Source organism: Ovis aries, chromosome 15 (assembly GCF_016772045.2).
Source record: "Ovis aries strain OAR_USU_Benz2616 breed Rambouillet chromosome 15, ARS-UI_Ramb_v3.0, whole genome shotgun sequence".
Classification (NCBI taxonomy): Eukaryota; Metazoa; Chordata; class Mammalia; order Artiodactyla; family Bovidae; genus Ovis; species Ovis aries.
The window spans coordinates 50,710,175-50,727,031 of record NC_056068.1 but is presented as its reverse complement, the minus strand read 5'-3'; the positions used below and the strand labels follow the sequence as shown (position 1 = coordinate 50,727,031).

General features: G+C 45.7%; 1 protein-coding gene across 2 annotated transcripts in view; it reads left to right on the top strand.

Moving 5' to 3' along the window:
* Positions 1–16,857, top strand: part of CLPB (ClpB family mitochondrial disaggregase) — a 139,318-nt gene that overhangs the window by 20,842 nt on the left and 101,619 nt on the right. The window contains exon 3 of one of the 2 annotated variants that reach the window (XM_004016292.6): positions 10,297–10,383. The exons of the other annotated variant lie outside the window; for it this stretch is intronic. Coding sequence (XP_004016341.1) covers positions 10,297–10,383 — 87 coding nt within the window. The remainder of the gene's footprint in view (positions 1–10,296; positions 10,384–16,857) is intronic. 2 annotated transcript variants of the gene reach the window in all.

Here is a 16,857-nt window from a genome sequence, read left to right as displayed (position 1 = left end):
TCAGTGACCCTCTACAAACAGCTTTCAGAGCACTGTGATCCTTAAAACACTTACTTGTGCTCCATTTCCCCGCCACCAGTTCAGACCAGGAGCTCCTTGTGGGCAAGATCCATGTCTGATTCAAGTGTACCCTCAGTGCTCAACACAGAGCCTGACTTGGAGAAGAGTCTACTTTGTTACTGGGACAAACCTGAATTAATGAAGGCCAAATTTTGTTCCTATCTAGAGGGCCAGATACTGTGGTTGGCTTTGCACAGTCCATTTTTTTTACTGAAAATCTCATAGGGTTCTGGAGCTTAGCAGTAGTAGCTCAAGTGCCAACCCAATTTTAGAAATTTGGGCTACTTCTGTGTCTCACTGCCATAGGATAACAGGTTTCCTGGCAACACCCAGCTGCCCTCTGTGGCAGCCTACAGGCCTGCTGTGGTGCCAGTAGGTGGCACTCATGGCCCTTTCCCACACTTCAGCTGCCTAGACAGTCCTTGCCTTCTTGTCACCAGGGCAGCTGCTGAGTGGGACATAACTTAGAGCCCTGAATAGAGGTACCCAGATAGGGGTGCCCTGGACTACCTCCTCCCCTTTCTGGCCTTGTATTGTTGGGTTTGTGTTTTATTGAGTCCCTGCCATGGCACACACTGCTTGGGGAAGCAGAGCTGTCTCCCATAGAAGATCCCAGGAGTGCATTACGGGAATCTGTGCTTCTGTCCATCCTTTCTGGCACAGCTCAAGCCTCTGCCTCCAAGAAGTCGTGCCTGTGGCTCTTGCTGTGCACTACACTCACATGGTGCTTGCTTGCATTTTAGCTGTTTGTGAGGTAACTGTGCAGTGAATACCTTGGAGGCAAGAACACTGTAGAATTCATCAGAGAGTCCTCGGTATCCTGCTTAGAGTCCTACGTGGTCTAGGAAAAAACAGAAAGAAAAGGAGTGAGGCAAAATGTAATGAGAATCTGAGTGAAGGATATACCTGAGTTTGGTGTATGTGTGTGCATGCTATTTTTTAACTGCTGTGTGAGTTTGAAATAATTTCAAAATAAAAAGTTAAAAAAAAATAATCTATGCACTTTAAATGTGTGCCAAGTTCCTGCTAGAAACTATAAGAAAGATGGGACAAAGGATGGTCGCCCCCCAGCTTTGGCTTTTATTTTTTTTAATCCAGCGGTATTCAGTGAAGTTCTGATACAGCTCCTCCGCTGTGTGCCTTTGAACACATAGAACAGTGGTAATGATGATAGCTAACACTAGAAGTGCGCGTACAGTTTTGGTTACCTCAGTTACCAGGTTATAAGGTAGGATGGCTGAGGTTCAGAGGTTAACATGACCTGCCCACAGTCACACCGTCTGGAAGAGAGGTGCGGGCTTACGTCCATATCAGGCTGTTCCAAGGCTGGTGCTTTCTGAGCTTCTGTGTGTATATCTATAAAGAGAAAGGATTGGGTAGACTGATCTCAGCGCATCCTTCTTTACATTCAGAAACTGAAAAACTGTATACGATAGGAAGTTAACTGGTTATGAAGCATGCAGGTATGTTACGCAGTGCACCTTACTTGTAATTGCTACATAAGTGCCAGTCCTCCCCTCTCACTGCCCACCCACTGCCCTCTGGAGTAGTCCAGATATGGCAGTGCTGGGATGGGCCGCCTCACCAGGAATGAGAGCATCTGGAGAGATTCCTAGGGGCAAGGCCCTGAGGTGCCCTTGAAAGAGAGTGTTCGGTTCAAGGACTGATAGCAAAAGATGCCAGAGAAGCCCCATGTCTGTGGAGTTGTAGCGCTGGGACCTGCCTGGAATTGCCTAACCCTGGCCGGGTTCTGAGAGCAGCCTTTCCTGCCTCGCCCCACCCCTCCCGGCCCAGGGCAACCTTGTAGATAAGGCACAGATGGAGGCTGCGTGAGGATTCTAGCCCCAGGCACCTTGCCTCTGCTCAGACAGCAGGGCCTGGTGCTGTTATTACTGTAAACAGGACCTTCTGCGAGGCTCCAGCTAGGGCCCTGTTGCCCAGATAGCAATCATGATTGAGTCTGCATGGTTCACTGCTTCCAGGCCTCTGGTGCAGGTGGGACAGGGCTCCCCACCCTTCAAGCCCCTCCCCAGCTGCAGCTGAGGGCAGTTCATGTGGAGGGTCTTGAAACCAGTTGGAACAATGCAAGCGGTTCAGTGGCCGCTTTGTATTGATTGGTCATAAAGAAGGAAGAAAAACCAAGTGGTACCTCCCTCCCCTGAGTAGAAGAGCTCATCAAGCTGGAATAACTCAAAACTATCCTGTATCCCTGTCTGGGACTCCCTCCCTCCCGCCAATAAACAGCAAACCTGAGGAGTTCTTTCTTCTTTGGAAGTCATGCTGGTGCCTGTGACTGCTAGGAGTTCACTTCCCAACTTCTTTGATGCTGTACATATTTTGAATCCTAAGATTTTAGTTCTGGCAGGGACTTGAGAAATCATTTAATTCAGTTCCCTTATTTTACCACAGAGAAAAGTGAGGCCCAAAGAGACAGATTTGTCCAGGTCACACAGCTAGTTGTTGAGAGAGCCATGACTGAAACCCATGGCCTCCAGCCCCAGGCCTGTGTCTAAGTATCCTCAGCCCTGAGAGTGAGAAGCCACACCTACACCTTCCACATATATGCAGGAGCCCGAGTTCTTGGGAAAAGACAGGCATGTGAGTATAGGGGAGAGATCTGTGTAGACATTTTGTAGAATGCCACAGGCATGCATTTGTCCAGCCCCTGAGCCACTGTGCCAGCGCCAGGAGTCGAGACACAAGGCATTTCTAGGGGGCCATGCTGACTACTGGGACTGTCGGACAGGGAAACTGACAGCTGTAGATACAGGCTAGCATAAGCCACGGCTTTCTTAGGGAAGACTTCTGGGAAGCAGAAGGGGCAGGTCTTTCTTTTTCTTTTTTAAAGTGATTTCTTTTTTCAAATGATTTTTTTATTGGCATATAGTTGGTTTACAACGTGTTAGTTTCTGCTGTACAGCGAAGTGAGTCAGATGTACATATACATACTTTTTCAGATCGCTTTCCCTACAGGCCACTATAGAGTACTGAATAGTGTTCCCTGTGCTATGTGATAGGCTCTTATTAGTTATCTATTTTATAGATTGTGTGTGTGTGTGTCAATCTCAAGCTGCCAGGTTAGTCCTCCCCTACTGCCTTTCCCCCTTGGTAACCGTAAGTTTGTTTTCGACATCTGTGACTTGATTTCTGTTGTTTTTTTAAAAATATTTTTATCTATTTATTTTCAGTCATGCTGGTCCTTACTGCTGCGGGGCTAATTTCTCTAGTCACAGTGAGCGGGGCTGCCTTGTCGCTGCAGCGGCTAGTCCTGCTGCGAGGCGCAGGCTCTAGGTGTGCGGGTCTCAGCGGTTGCCCCCCTGAAGCATGGGGGCTCCAGGGCTGCAGCTCTCTGGCTCTGGAGAGCAGGCCTGATGGTTGCAGTGTGCAGGCTTAGTAGGCACGAGGCAGGTGGGATCTTCCTGGACCAGGGATCAAACCCTTGTCTCCTGCATTGGCAGGCGGATTTTTTTACCACTGAGCCACCAGGGAAGCCCCTGATTTCTGCTTTGTAAAAAGGTTCATTTGTATCTTTTTTTTTTTTTTTTTTTAGATTCCACCTGTAAGTGATATTACATATTTACCTTTCTCTGTCTGACTTGCTTCACTGAGTATAAAAGTCTCTAGGTCCAAAGTTTTTCTTTTCCTAAGAAAGCTTTTTTTTCTTTTTAAGGAGTAATAGTATGTTCATTGTTATAAAAAATACAGCAACAAAACTTCTAACAATCGAGAAGCATTCACAGTAGGAAGTGGAAGTTTGACTCCCTTCCGCACCTGAGGTAACCGCTGCTGCCTGTTTGGTCCAGAGCCTTCAGGACTCTCCTGAAGATAGATGGGAGAGCTGCTGCTTTTTTTTCCCCCCTTGGTTCGTTTCTCTCCTGTGGAAGTCATCAGCTTTGCGGCTGCTGCTGCTGTTGTTCAGCTGCCCAGTCGTGTCCGACTCTTTGTGACCCCATGGACTGCAGCACAATGAGCCTCCCCGTCCCTCACCATCTCCCAAAGTTGGCCCAAGTTCATGTTCATTGCATCAGTGATGCCATCCAGCCATCTTATCCTCTGATGCCCTCTTCTCCTTCTGCCCTTAATCATTCCCATCATCAGGGACTTTTCCAATGAGTGAGCACTTCACATCAGATGACCAAAATACTGGAGCTTCAGCTTCAGCATCAGTTCTTCCAGTGAATATTCATTGTTGATTTCCCTTAAGATTGACTGGTTTGATCTCTTTGCTGTCCAAGGGACTCTAAAGAGTCTTCTCCAGCACCACAGTTTTAAGGCATCAATTCTTTGGTGTTCTGTGTTCTTTATGGTCCAGCTCTCACCATCGTACATGACCACTGGGAAGACCATAGCCTTGACTCTACGGACCTTTATTGGCAGAATGTTTCTGCTTTTCAACACACTGTCTAGGTTTGTCCTGCCAAGAAGCAGGAAACCTTTATTCTACCATTGCCCTTGCCTGGGAATTTGAGGCCATCCTACCAATCCATAGAAAATTTGGAGCACTTATATTCTAAGTTCTGTGTGCACCTTGGATATATCATCCTAGTTTACTGTTACTTCCATAAAATGGGGTAGATACTCATTAGAAAATGATGATAACAATAAAATAGGTTCTTCCATTTGTATAGTGCTTTATTGCATACCAAGTGCTTTTATATATTTTTGTCTTGTCGTTTCTTCATGGTGCCCCTGCGTGACATACGGAGTAGGGCTGGTGGCGTCCTCTCCCATTTCTAACAGTTGTGGAACAGGCTCAGAGAGCATGAGCTGTCACTCAGATGAGACCAAACAAGATTCACAGAGGCTGAGTCACTCGTTCGTCCACGGCTGCCCACCATGAATTCCAGCTCATGTACAACTCCCAGGCAGTAGAGGGGAGGCAGGAAAATAAATGCCACAGCCTGCGTGTGAACCGAGGGGTCTGTCATTTATTTTCATGCCCTGCACTACTGCCTGGGAGTTGTACACGAGCTGGAATTCAGCTCTGGACTGCTAGTGTGTGGTTTCCTCTCCATCATCTCCCCTGGGTCACCCCCAATTAGTGTCACCCACCACTGCCCTGCCAAGCAGGAGACCTAGTTCATTAGAGAAGGGCCTTCCACAAGTCTGGAGTGTGCCCAGAAAGGCCTGCAGTGCCCACCCCCACTCCTCAGCCCCCAGCCACAGGCTGCTCTGCCCTGAGTGGCAACCTGCATTAAGCATTCCACTTATCATCTCAGGGATGATGGAATCCTAACCTTTTCGGAGACACCGTGCTCTGTCACAAGCATTGCTCTTTTTAAAAGAGATTAATTCACTTGCCGCACTTTGTTCGTTGGTGAAAATCACAGGGGAGAGCAAGGGTGGCTTTCTCAGGCCTCAGAGGCCCTTTCAGCTGCTCTCAGCAGGCATCCACCCGCCCAGCTGTCCCAGGACTTTGAAATGACTGCCTGCTGGGCATTCACTTGCAAAGCAACCAAATGAAATGGAGGAGACCTGGGCTTGTGAAACCCTAACTTTTGGGGCTGCTCTGCACCCTGAGGGAAGTAGGGGAGGGCCCACTCAGCTCTGAAAGGGGAAAAGTTGTTTGGAGTTGGGGTCACTTGTAGTTTTTGTTCTGGTCCTTCCTTGATTCACCAGGTACCCCTGCTCGTTATGGAGTTCTGCCTTGTGGTATCTGTTTTAATCCTTACAACCACCTTGCATAGTAGGGATTAATAGCCCCAGTGTCACAGCTAATTAGTGACAGAACCAGAATCTGAACTCCAGCCTTTGGACTCCAGGACCGTTGCAGTAAGATTTACGTCCTAGGAATGATCCTTCGGGTTTGCAAAACCCTTTCCTTCAGATTGCAGGACGTGTGTGTGTGTGTGTGTGTGTGTGTGTGTGTGCGCGCGCGCACACACGCACGCGCACTCAGTTGTGTCTGACCCTGTGCAACCCTGTGGACTGTAGCCCACCAGACTGCTCTGTCCATGGAGTGGGCCTGTAAAGAGACTGAGACTCAGAGGATAATGTACCTTTCCTGGGGTGTCAGGAGGTGGCAGAACTAGAACTTGAATGCAGATCTTCTGTCCTTTGCTCTTTCTACTCTGTTCATTGAAAGGATAGCAAGTTTGGAGAAGCCTTCTCTCCCAGCATTTCCTCCTCTTAAAAGAAAACCCTGTACAGAAGTGTACAGAAAAAGGAAACTTCAGCATGCTAATATGCATACAACAAGTAGCTCCAAATTGTTGCTAATCAGAGACATACATATTAAAAGGATAGCATGAAATCCGCTTATACCTATTGCACTTGCAGTGATTAGGAAGTTGGCTGCTGCCAAGTGTCCATGGTACACAGGAACGTATGTGAGAAGACTCACACAGGTCCAAAAGGGCATATGCAACAGGGTGTTCTTTGAGTGTTGCTTTTGATGACCTAGAGATGGATGTTACCTGGGTAGGTATGCCTAGGAGAGCAGAGAGGGAATATCTCTGATGGATGTGTTGTGGAGAATTAAGTTGCAATTTAAAATGGAATGATTATATACTTAGCAATGTGAACATATTTTAAAATGCAGTTATTTGTGGGAAAAAGTAATAAATACACACATGCACATTAAAAAAAGAAAAACCCTGCTTGGCTTAGGTCTTGGGAAAAAAAGAATTTCTGTCTTGTCTCCTCAGTAGCCAGCGTCAGCCAGGCACAGAGTATGTGTGTGCCTGTTTGTTGAATAAATGAACAAAAGAGTGCCTGGAACTGGCCTGGCCAAACTACTCAGGTCATCCTATGTGACCCTGTCTTAGAATCCCTGGGTACTTGCCAATTTGCTACTACCAACTTGAGGCCAGATCGCTTTGTTCCATCACAGAGAGGAAAACAGCTTAGGGTGGCAGGCAAAAACCGCTCTGTAATGAGTACCTGCTATATGCCAGGTACTGGGCTGGGATCCCTGCAAGTCAGAAATTATTGTCCCTGCTTGATAGGTGAGGAAATTGAGACTCAGAATTTATTTGTTCAGCATTATTTAGCTGGACTAGAATTTGAATCCAGGTCTGACTTACTCCAGAGCCTTCTCATTCACCTTTTTATTACACTACACTCAACCCTTAAGGGGCAGGAAGAGAAAGCATCTCAATCTTTTTTCTTCAGCATTGCCTCCAGAAGAGTGCTGCTTCCAGAATTCTCAGGGCCCAGGCAGGGAAACGTGGGTCACTGACCCAATTCAGGCATAAAGGGTTTTGGCTTCATTGAGTTTCTTCTGTCCAAATTCCTGTGTTAGCTCATCTCCCTTGATGTATGTTATAGCAGCTTCCAAAGTGGTCTCCTTGTCCCCGTTTTCTATTCTGTCTCCTTTCAGACTGAGCTTGCTTAAGCTATTAGGTTAATTCTATAATTTCTTTTACCCCAAACTTCAGTGACAACCCCACTTGCCTATGGTGAGCCTCTAAGGAATGGCAAATAGGTTTTCTTTTATTGATGGTGGCTAACTGGAGCCAGTGTTGAGGAGGCTGTTTCAAGGGCTCCATAGGAAAGAGCTGCTAAGAGAGATTTGTGATGTCTGACTCAGATGCAAGAGCCCAGGACCACATGCCAGGTGTTTGTCAACCCTTTAGATTGGGTTTTTAATGTTGGGTCCACTATTGATTTCCTGAGGACCTGTGAACCTCTGGATGCTGTATGTAAAGAAAGTTTTGTGTTGTTGTTGTTTTTTTTTTTTTTTTAGTGTATGTATACCTGTGCACTTTTCTGGAAAGGATCATCAGCTTTGATTATATTCTCCAAGGAGTCCATGGCTCGAAAAGGTTTATGCCCACTGCCTTGTCCTCCTAGCTTGGCTTTTGAGACCCTCTGTTAGGCCCTGCATATCTTGGCAGCTGCCTGTTCCTGTGCTGTTAACTGTCACATGGATGGATCTGCTTGGTGGTCTCTTTGGGTATACCTTCTCATTGCTTTCTCTGCCTCTGAACAGTATCTTATATGTCTTTTGCCTTGACTGGCGTGCATTTCCTCCTCCTCCTCTAAATTGTTCCTGTTCTTCAAGACAGAGTTCATATCTTTCCCTCAGAAACCTCTGATTTGCTTCAGTCCTTCCTGATTTTCTAATCTTGTGGACTGGGGGCCAGAAACCTGAAGCCTGCCAGCCAGAATCACAGTTGAAATCAGAACTCCAGTCTCTCAGTTCTCAGAACCTTGCGCTCTCCATGGCACCACTTGGCCTGCTAAACAAGGGAAGGTTTTGTCCAAAAAGAGATTTTTGTCTCAGAAAATTACCCCCAGGGTTCTTAACCTCTAACATTTTTGACTGTGGACATTTATTTCTGCATAAAAGATGCTTAACAGTAAGTGGTAAGGTAAGAGGCCAAGGATTTTGCCCAGAAGAAAACTTTCAAACTAGAGGTGGGAGAAGAGGGTTTCCCAGCCTCCTCTCTCAACACTTTACCCTCACACTTTGTGCCTCAGTTGTGCAAGACCTCTTTCAGGGCCTCATATACCCCGTGCTGCCTTCTACTCTGATTGAGAGGCTTTACCTCTGCCTGAAACACTCCTCCCCTCCCTTGCCCTCTTTTGTCTGGCTACCTGTTCTCATCACTTCCTCTGAGAGGCCTGATGGATCATTAAGACTCGGTTAGGTTCCCTGGTTGTACACTTGCAACCTGCAGCCCCGTTCCTAGCACTCGTCAGATGTGTGGTGATGTGCTTGCTGGTCTGTCTCCCCTCAGGCTTGAACTGCCTGTCTCATTGCCTGCAAAGGCAGGGAACAAATGAGTTCACAGGCTGAGTGAACAAATGAGTACATGTTGTGTCTGTTCATCCTCCCAAGCCTTCATCACCTGCTTATTCAACAGCACAGACATTAGACTTGGCTTGGTCCAGAGGGGCAGCTACTACAGTTTATGGCATAAGAATGGAGCCAAGACTCAACCCCAAGCATCTGGACTCTCTGCCAGTGCCCTTTTGTCTGGAACCCATTGATGAGTAGACAGCCTCCCAGTTCCCCCAAACACCCATTCCTAATACGCAGCTTCTGCCTTGTTGGTGAAATGCTCTGGACTGCTGGTCTCCTCCTTTCCTGACCTCCTACACCACTTCTGGTGGGAGACCACACACTACAGGCTTTGGTTTCCTATTATCCTGAGTCCTCCCTCCACAACTAAATTCCCAAGGGCGAACCCCCTGTCTTCTCACACCCCCATTGCAGAAATCAGCACAGGACCAAGTGCATATCATGCTGATTTGTTGGAGTCCATTTAGTCTTTTGTCTTCCATGTTCCATGGAGCCAGGTTCAGTGTAGAGGAGGGGTGGTGAGGTGAGAAGGGTTCAGGCTTCAGAGCCATTATTGACTTGGGTTCCAGTCACAGTATTGCCCCTTACCTAGCTCTGTGACCTTTATTGAGTCATTTCACCTCACTGAGCCTGTTACCTCATCCATGAAAAGAGGAGATTAATATCAGCTCCTTAAGCATGTGTGAAGAGTGAACGAGAGAATGTATGCAAAGTTCCCAGGCAGTTCTGCTTGTGGGAGGTGCTCAGTAAGAGTTGGTTCTCTTTACTCCCCTTCTCTCTATCTACCCCCACATTATAGGGTCCCCTGCCACCAGGACCTAAAATACCCCAGGCTTTTAGGGGTATGGTTAAAACCTCATGCTTGTTCATTTATCCAGCAGCTGCTGAGCTCCTACCACATGCTAGGCGCTGGCATGTAGAGTCAAGTAGGTTCACATGGACTTTCCTAGAAACCTAATCTAGCATTTCTAACACTCTTTCCATCTTTCCTTGGGTTCAAAGAGTTCCAATTCCAAACAGCCACCATACAGATAAACTTGAGAAGTGGGATCCTTCTATAAACTACTAGCTACATAGATGAGAAGTGTCATCGGACATTTGGTGCTAAGCATGGTGGAATTCTAAAGACAGAGATCTGTGGACTGGATGCGTCAGGAGAGCCTTGTTGGGGGAGAGTCCCCCAGGCCAGAATTGTACTTTGTACTTCCCGTGAAAGTAGGATTAAAATAGGCAGAGAGTCAGGGAGAGAGCATTCTGGATGGAGGGAAGGCACATTCTTTCCTCAGAAGGCTGGAAGGATAAGAGTGAAGGCAGACTCATTTAAGGGAAGAGAGAGAGGAAGAAGAAGTGTGGGGTCATGGGTATTTGATTCTCAGAGGTCCATAACTATTTCCAAATCCATCTAGCCTCCCGTGTTGATTTTTCATGTCTTCCACTCTTATGTCCATGATAAACCATACACTGAAAATATTTCTGTCTGTCTCTAGACTGTTGTCGGAAGGTGCAGATGTCAATGCAAGGCACAGACTTGGCTGGACAGCACTAATGGTGGCAGCCATCAACCGAAACGACAGGTGAGAGAGCTCCTTCCACCCTCCCTTTGCCAGAACTCTGCAGACCATGATCCTGAGCCTGCTCCTACCCTTGGCCTGTCCCCCTGCTGTCTTCTCCAGAGGCAGGGAAATGGCCTCAGCCTAAAGGACTGTTCTTCACCTGGTGCAATGGATTATTCAGGAGATGTGGAGTGGGAAGCTCTAGCTCTGGATCCCAGCTCCATCATTCACTGACTTTGTGACCTTAGGCAAGTCATTTGCTTTACCGAAGCAACAAAATGTTTGAGAAGCCTATTGTTAGGGGTTAAGTATACATGTTCAAGTTATCATCATGATTCTACCATCGTGTCTTTTCATGTTGAGCAGTCCGCAGTCACTGTCCCTGGCAAGGGCTTCTTTGGCCTGTTCCTTTGGAAGTTTTGATAGAAATTAGGGAAGTTGGAGTGTTCTGCCCTCTCATTGCAGTCTCTGCTATTTTCCTGCCCGCTCCCCTAGTGCCCCAGCATGCAGCTGTTGGGTTAAGGTTGAAATAGTCTACTTTGTACAGAGAGTGAGCTCTACTACTCACAGCCATCCACATGATATGTATTGATTTTGCCGCTGAGACAGCTGAAGCCCAGAGAGGCAGAGTGATTTATCTGAGGTCACACAGATAGCATTTAGAACCTGGTCTGGCTGCTTGCAGAGTTTGTTTTACTGTAACTCACTGCTGCCTCCCTCTGCCAGATCCCAGGCTCAGGCTGGATGCTTTGAGTCTCTAGTTGTGATTGTGCAAAGAACTGACTGAAAAGGCAGAGAAAGATGCTTTCAAAGAGGGCAGACTGGGCACTTCAGTAGCAGCCGCTGATATTGATCGTGGGAAGTGCCAATTTTCATTTTCCCTTCAAGCAGATCTTTAAGGCTTTTATCTGCCAGTACTGACCACCTTTGTGAGAGTCATAACGGTGGTAGAATTCAACCGTACTGGGACTTTATAATGTCGAGGTGGCACTGCCTCAGACTGGCTGAGAGACTTAGCTGTACTGAGCTAGTTCTCTCTTCTCTGCTCCTCTGTCATGAACTTGATCTCAGCACTCTGTCTCCTTATTTGCCTCTTCAGTGCCAAGCACATAGTCTTTAAAAGAAAAATTGATGTAAATTGGCTCTACAAGTCAGAGCCTAGAGTCCAGTCCTGGTTCCGACTCTTGGTTGAATTTCAGAATTCTATGGACACCTTGTTTCTTCACCTGAAAGCAACTATTTCTGTAAACATTTGGTAGATAACTCCTCTGAGCCAGGCTCTGTGTTAATCACTGAGGAATCAGAGGCCTTGGGAGCTCATGGTCTCATGTGGAAAAGACAGGCAGGTAGAGAAGCAGAGTATAGTGTAATCAATGATGTCAGAGCAGTGTGGACAGGATGTTACCAAAGCAGAGGGCGTGAGGGGACTGAATCTAACAGTAGGGCAGATAGATTCTCACTGTATTCTTGTGAGAGTCAGATGAGATAATGTATGTGCTACAGGTTATAAATAGTGAGAAGTTATTCTCGGCTGCTAGGCCTGGCCACACACAATCGCACGTGTTTGTTCTACCACTGATGACCTGCTTCCCCTGCCTCCACTCCCACCCACCAGTTTTCCCAGCTTGCAAGTGTCTCTATCTGCAAGAGATAACCACGGGTGGAGAAAAGGGAGTGGGTGTGAGCCCTTCTACGTGTGATGTTTTCAGCATTGATACAGGATAGGAAATAACACTATAATTAAGCGTAATGCCAGTCAGTGAGCAGAGAGCTAGTAGATGTGCTTTGAAGACACTTCTCTCTCAATCTAATGAGTTGTTGGTTTAACTGATTGCTCTGTCTTTATCCAGGGCCATTAGCAAATCAGTGATGCTCATTGAGCAAAGTGAGAGTGTTGGCTTGTATTTACTTGGTTCCTGGGAGTAATTATTAGTGTTTTAAGCTTCTATTTTATGCCCTCCTCTTCCTTCCAGTACCCAGCGAGGACAGATTTTTACAGGAAAGAGCATACTCTCAGGTTAGATTTATTTATCATATCACAAAAATTGTTTGATATCTTCTTTTTACCAGGCACTGTTCTTGATAGACAAATATCCCTGTCCTCAAAGAGCTTATTTCTGTACAAGTGGTGGTCCTTGGGTAGAAAGAGGCAGAAACAAACAATAAACAGTAAATAGAATGCACAAGTAAGCTATATAAGTTAGGAGATAAGAAGTGCTAATGGAAAAAAAGTAAAAGTAGAATCTGGTATGCTAGGAATATACTGCTCAGGGTGGATAGGCCACATTCCTAAGGTGGTGTGGGAGCGGTCTTGAAGAATTATTGTGTCTATCCCAGCACAATCTGCCAGTGTTTTTCCATATTAGAAGTGTGCTGATCCTCATCTTATCAGTCACCAAACCTGTCTGGAATCATACTGACCAGGCCTGAAATGCCACCACCTTCGAATTGAGTTTGTATCAAGGAAGAGTAGAGGGACAGCAACCTGGGATTCAAGGCAGAAAACAGAGAACCTGTACCTCCTTTCCAGTGTTGGCAGCCCACAAGCTCAAGGGAGATATCCTGAGAAGAGCCCAGGCGTTTCACCCTATACTGCCTTCAGTGCCTGGCTGCTTAATGTGTTAAGTCCTTGGGGATATGAACACGATAGTCTCTGTCCTTAAGGAGATAACTTCTTGTGAAGTTTTATATATACATATATATATGTATTTATTATTTTATTTAATTTAGAATGGAGAAAGTGTTATTACTCTTGCCTGGAAAATCCCACGGACAGAGGAGCCTGGTGGGCTGTAGTCCATGGCGTCACTAAGAGTCGGACACAACTGAGCGACTTCACTTTCACTTTTCACTTTCATGCATTGGAGAAGGAAATGGCAACCCACTCCAGTGTTCTTGCCTGGAGAATCCCAGGGACGTTGGAGCCTGGTGGGCTGCCGCCTGTGGGATTGCACAGAGTCAGACACGACTGAAGTGACTTAGCAGCAGCAGCAGCAAAAAATACAGTGCTATAGAACAAAAAAAATATTTATCCCCTCCTTTTACGTCCAAAAAGGGTTTGAGGTGACTTAAATTAAAATACAAACATAGATGTACACAGGAGAGTTAAGACTGGATCAAGATCAGAAATCATATTGGTAAAAGGAGAGATAATTCTATCAGGGTTGAACTTGAGATTTTCTTTTCCAGAAATAGGTTTGTTGTTTTTGTAAAAATAATATAGAGAAGCAAGGAGCCATCAGCTGAATTTCTTCTGTCTAGAAACCAGTCACTATATATCTATATCTGTGTGTGTCTAATTTTACATAAATGGGGCCAGGCTGTACTCTCTGTAAGTCAGGTAACTTGTGGAATAGAGTATGAATTTAGTTTGAAGTTTCCTGACCAGGCAAAAAAGGATACAGAGAATTTTGGTTCTTCAGAAGAAAGGAACTTGGTTCTGATGTACCTTTTTATTATCATGTTAGGCATCCAGCAGCTTTAAAAAAAAAAAACACTATACTGTGTCAGGTGCTGATGTGGTGGGCTAGAGTGCCTTCAGATACTAAGTAAGCATCCCAGCCTTTGCCTTAAGAAGCTTACTTGGACTGCTAACATCAAGGACTTGAGCATTGTGATGGCCATTGTCTTCAGTGGCCTTCTGCCAAAGATTTACCAACATTCTGTGAGGACAGTCCTTTCACCAGCCTAGTAACAGCTTGGGTGTAGTATTGCCTTGAGGAGTAGTCGGCAGGGGCGGGCCCCTTCTCCACAGTGAGTGCTCCATAAGCTTCATGCCACAGGCACTTGTTTAGCCTAAATCTGGGTGCCTCATTCCATGTTGCACTCTGACCCAGCCCAGCTAAAGGCCTAAGCCACAGGGTCCAAGGATGACCACTGTAACTTAGCACAGCCTCTACTGGCTTGTGCAAATATACCCAGCCTTCAGCTAAATTCAATTAGTTTTTCTTTAAGAACGGAAAGAAATCCAATTTTACTAAACATGGACAGACGGTGGAAGGCACTTTGATGTTACAACTTCTCAGTGATGCTTTACTTAGTCACAAGTTCATAAGCAAGAAGGCTTAATTACTTGGGAAAACATGGGATTAAAACTGGACACAATGGTGGAGTATCCGCTCTTGGGCAACTTGATTCGAACCCATGCACCGAGTTCGTGTGTGGTGCAAACTTTGATGTGCGCGGTGACAAGCTGGAAGTCATGACCCCCTCAGGGACGCTCCTTCAGATGGCATTTGCAGGATGTGTAGGCGGAGAGGCAGGGCCTGCCAGGCCTGTTTGCTCTACTTTGATGTCCAGGCAGCCACAGGCCCCACTGTTTGCTCTTTCACTGAGGGGTGGGTTGGGAGCCTCCTACCTTTCCCAGTGGACAATGGCCAGCAATGGAGTGTGACGACTGTTGACCATTCCAGGAGCCTGCCGGACCAGAACAGGGCTTTGGGAGGTGCTGAGCCTGGGGGGCCAAAAGCTGTTTAATGGACAGCCGTTTCTCCAGATGTAGCTTTCTTTAAAGCCCAGTGGTGGTCAGGTGCTCATCGTGGAGGTGCAAACGGTCTTGTGAGTTTTAATAGGTACTGAGTACTGCTTGGCCCTTTGTCCAGTGGCATTAAGGTACTTGTAAACTGAAAGTTTGTCTTCTCTGTTTTCTTGATCAACATGTATGTGCAGGGGATAGTGGTTTGGAATTAAAATGGTATGATTTCTGATTCCTCAAAAAAGAAGCTGTCAAAACACGTCTGATAACAAAATTATCCAGAAAGTATAAAGAACTCTTGGACACATCAGTAGTAAAAAGAGAGCCCAGTTTTTAAAAAATAGGCAAAAGACTTGAGCAGATACTTCACCACAGAAGAGACTGATGGGAAATAAGTACGTAAAAAATACTCAGCATTTAGGGAAATGCAGGTTAAAATCATAGTGAAATGCTATTCCATTTGACCAAATACCTATTTCAATGACCAAAATTTTAAAAACTGACAGCACCAAGTGATGACAGTGATGCAGAACAATTGTCATAACTGCTGATATGAATGTGTAATGGAATAGCCACTTTGGAAAATATTTTAGCAATTTCTGATAAAGGTAATACGTACATTTATCATACAGCCTAGCAATACCAATTCCTAGGTATTTGTCCATGAAAAATTAAAAAATATATCTACCAAGAGACCTGTATGCAAATATTTATAGTAGCTTTATTCATAATCACCAAAAACTCAAAATCACCCAAATGTCCATCATCTGATGAAAGGACAAATTATAGTACATCCATACAGTGGACCTCTCAGCACTGAAAAAAAAAAGGACTCACATCTTGTACAGGTAACAACATGGTCGAATCTTGAAAGTCTTATGCTAAGTTAAAGCCAGGCAATAAAAGCTACCTTCTGTATAATTCCATTTATATGACAGTCTGGAAGAGGCAATATTATAGGGACAGAACTCAAGTTAGTGGCTGCTAGCATTTAGGAGTGGGGGGGAAGGACACAAAGGAACTTTTCTGGTGACAGAAATACTTTAGAGTATTAATTCTTAATTCTAGTGGTAGCCATACAACTCATCAAATTGTACATCTTAAAAGGATGCATTTTTCTATGTGTAAATGATGCTTCAATAAACTGACAGTAAAAAGTTTTTCAAATGCCACCATCTTTCTCTATATTTTCACTGTTAATTGTGACCTTTGGTGTACTGAGAATTCATGATTGTAGTGTTAAAATGAAAAAAATGAATCCATACTGTTTGCGGTTACCTAGAATGTTTTGAATCCTTATTGCTGATGGTATCTTACATTGCAATACTGTATATTCTGATTGTAGAGAGTAAAGATTTGTGGAGTCACACGACCAGTGAATAGTGATCAATTCACTTTGTGAGTGGTATATGGCAGGCTCACAGTGTCATAGGGTTCTTCTTCATAGCAAGGAGAAAGAGCAGGGCTCAGGACTGGGAACTTGCCTCATCCCATATCATTCTTGGGTTCCTTGTTCCTGGACTGCCAGGAGGACCACCTGAGTAGTGTGGCCATTGGGGTGCTTCAGGAACCAGGGATCCTGAAAGGGTGGGGTAATGGGGAGCGATTGAGATTTGAGCCCGCTTGGGCTTGCTGGTTGCTTTGAAAGCCCCTGCCTCAGAGAAGGTGAGTCCACCATACAGAGAAGGAAGCTCCAGCAGAACTGTTTGAAATTCCCCACAAGAGTCTCCCTCCCTCCTGCTTTTTCTCCTGGAGTGCATTTCATCAGCATCGGAAGGACCGCTTCCCGGCACTGCCTTCCCTACTTGGCTGGGGTCCCTGAGGAGCTGAGCTAATGAGTGGATAACACGCATTTGCCAAGGCCTTCCTGGATGTGGTACCTGGGCTTTGTTAATTTTAAAATGCCACCATCCTTGGCCAAAGACCATTTAATTCCCTCTCATAGCAGTCATTTATTTTTAGCATTGGCTTATTTTCCCTCCATCTTACTAAGGGGAGGGGGACATTATACCCTATCTTTA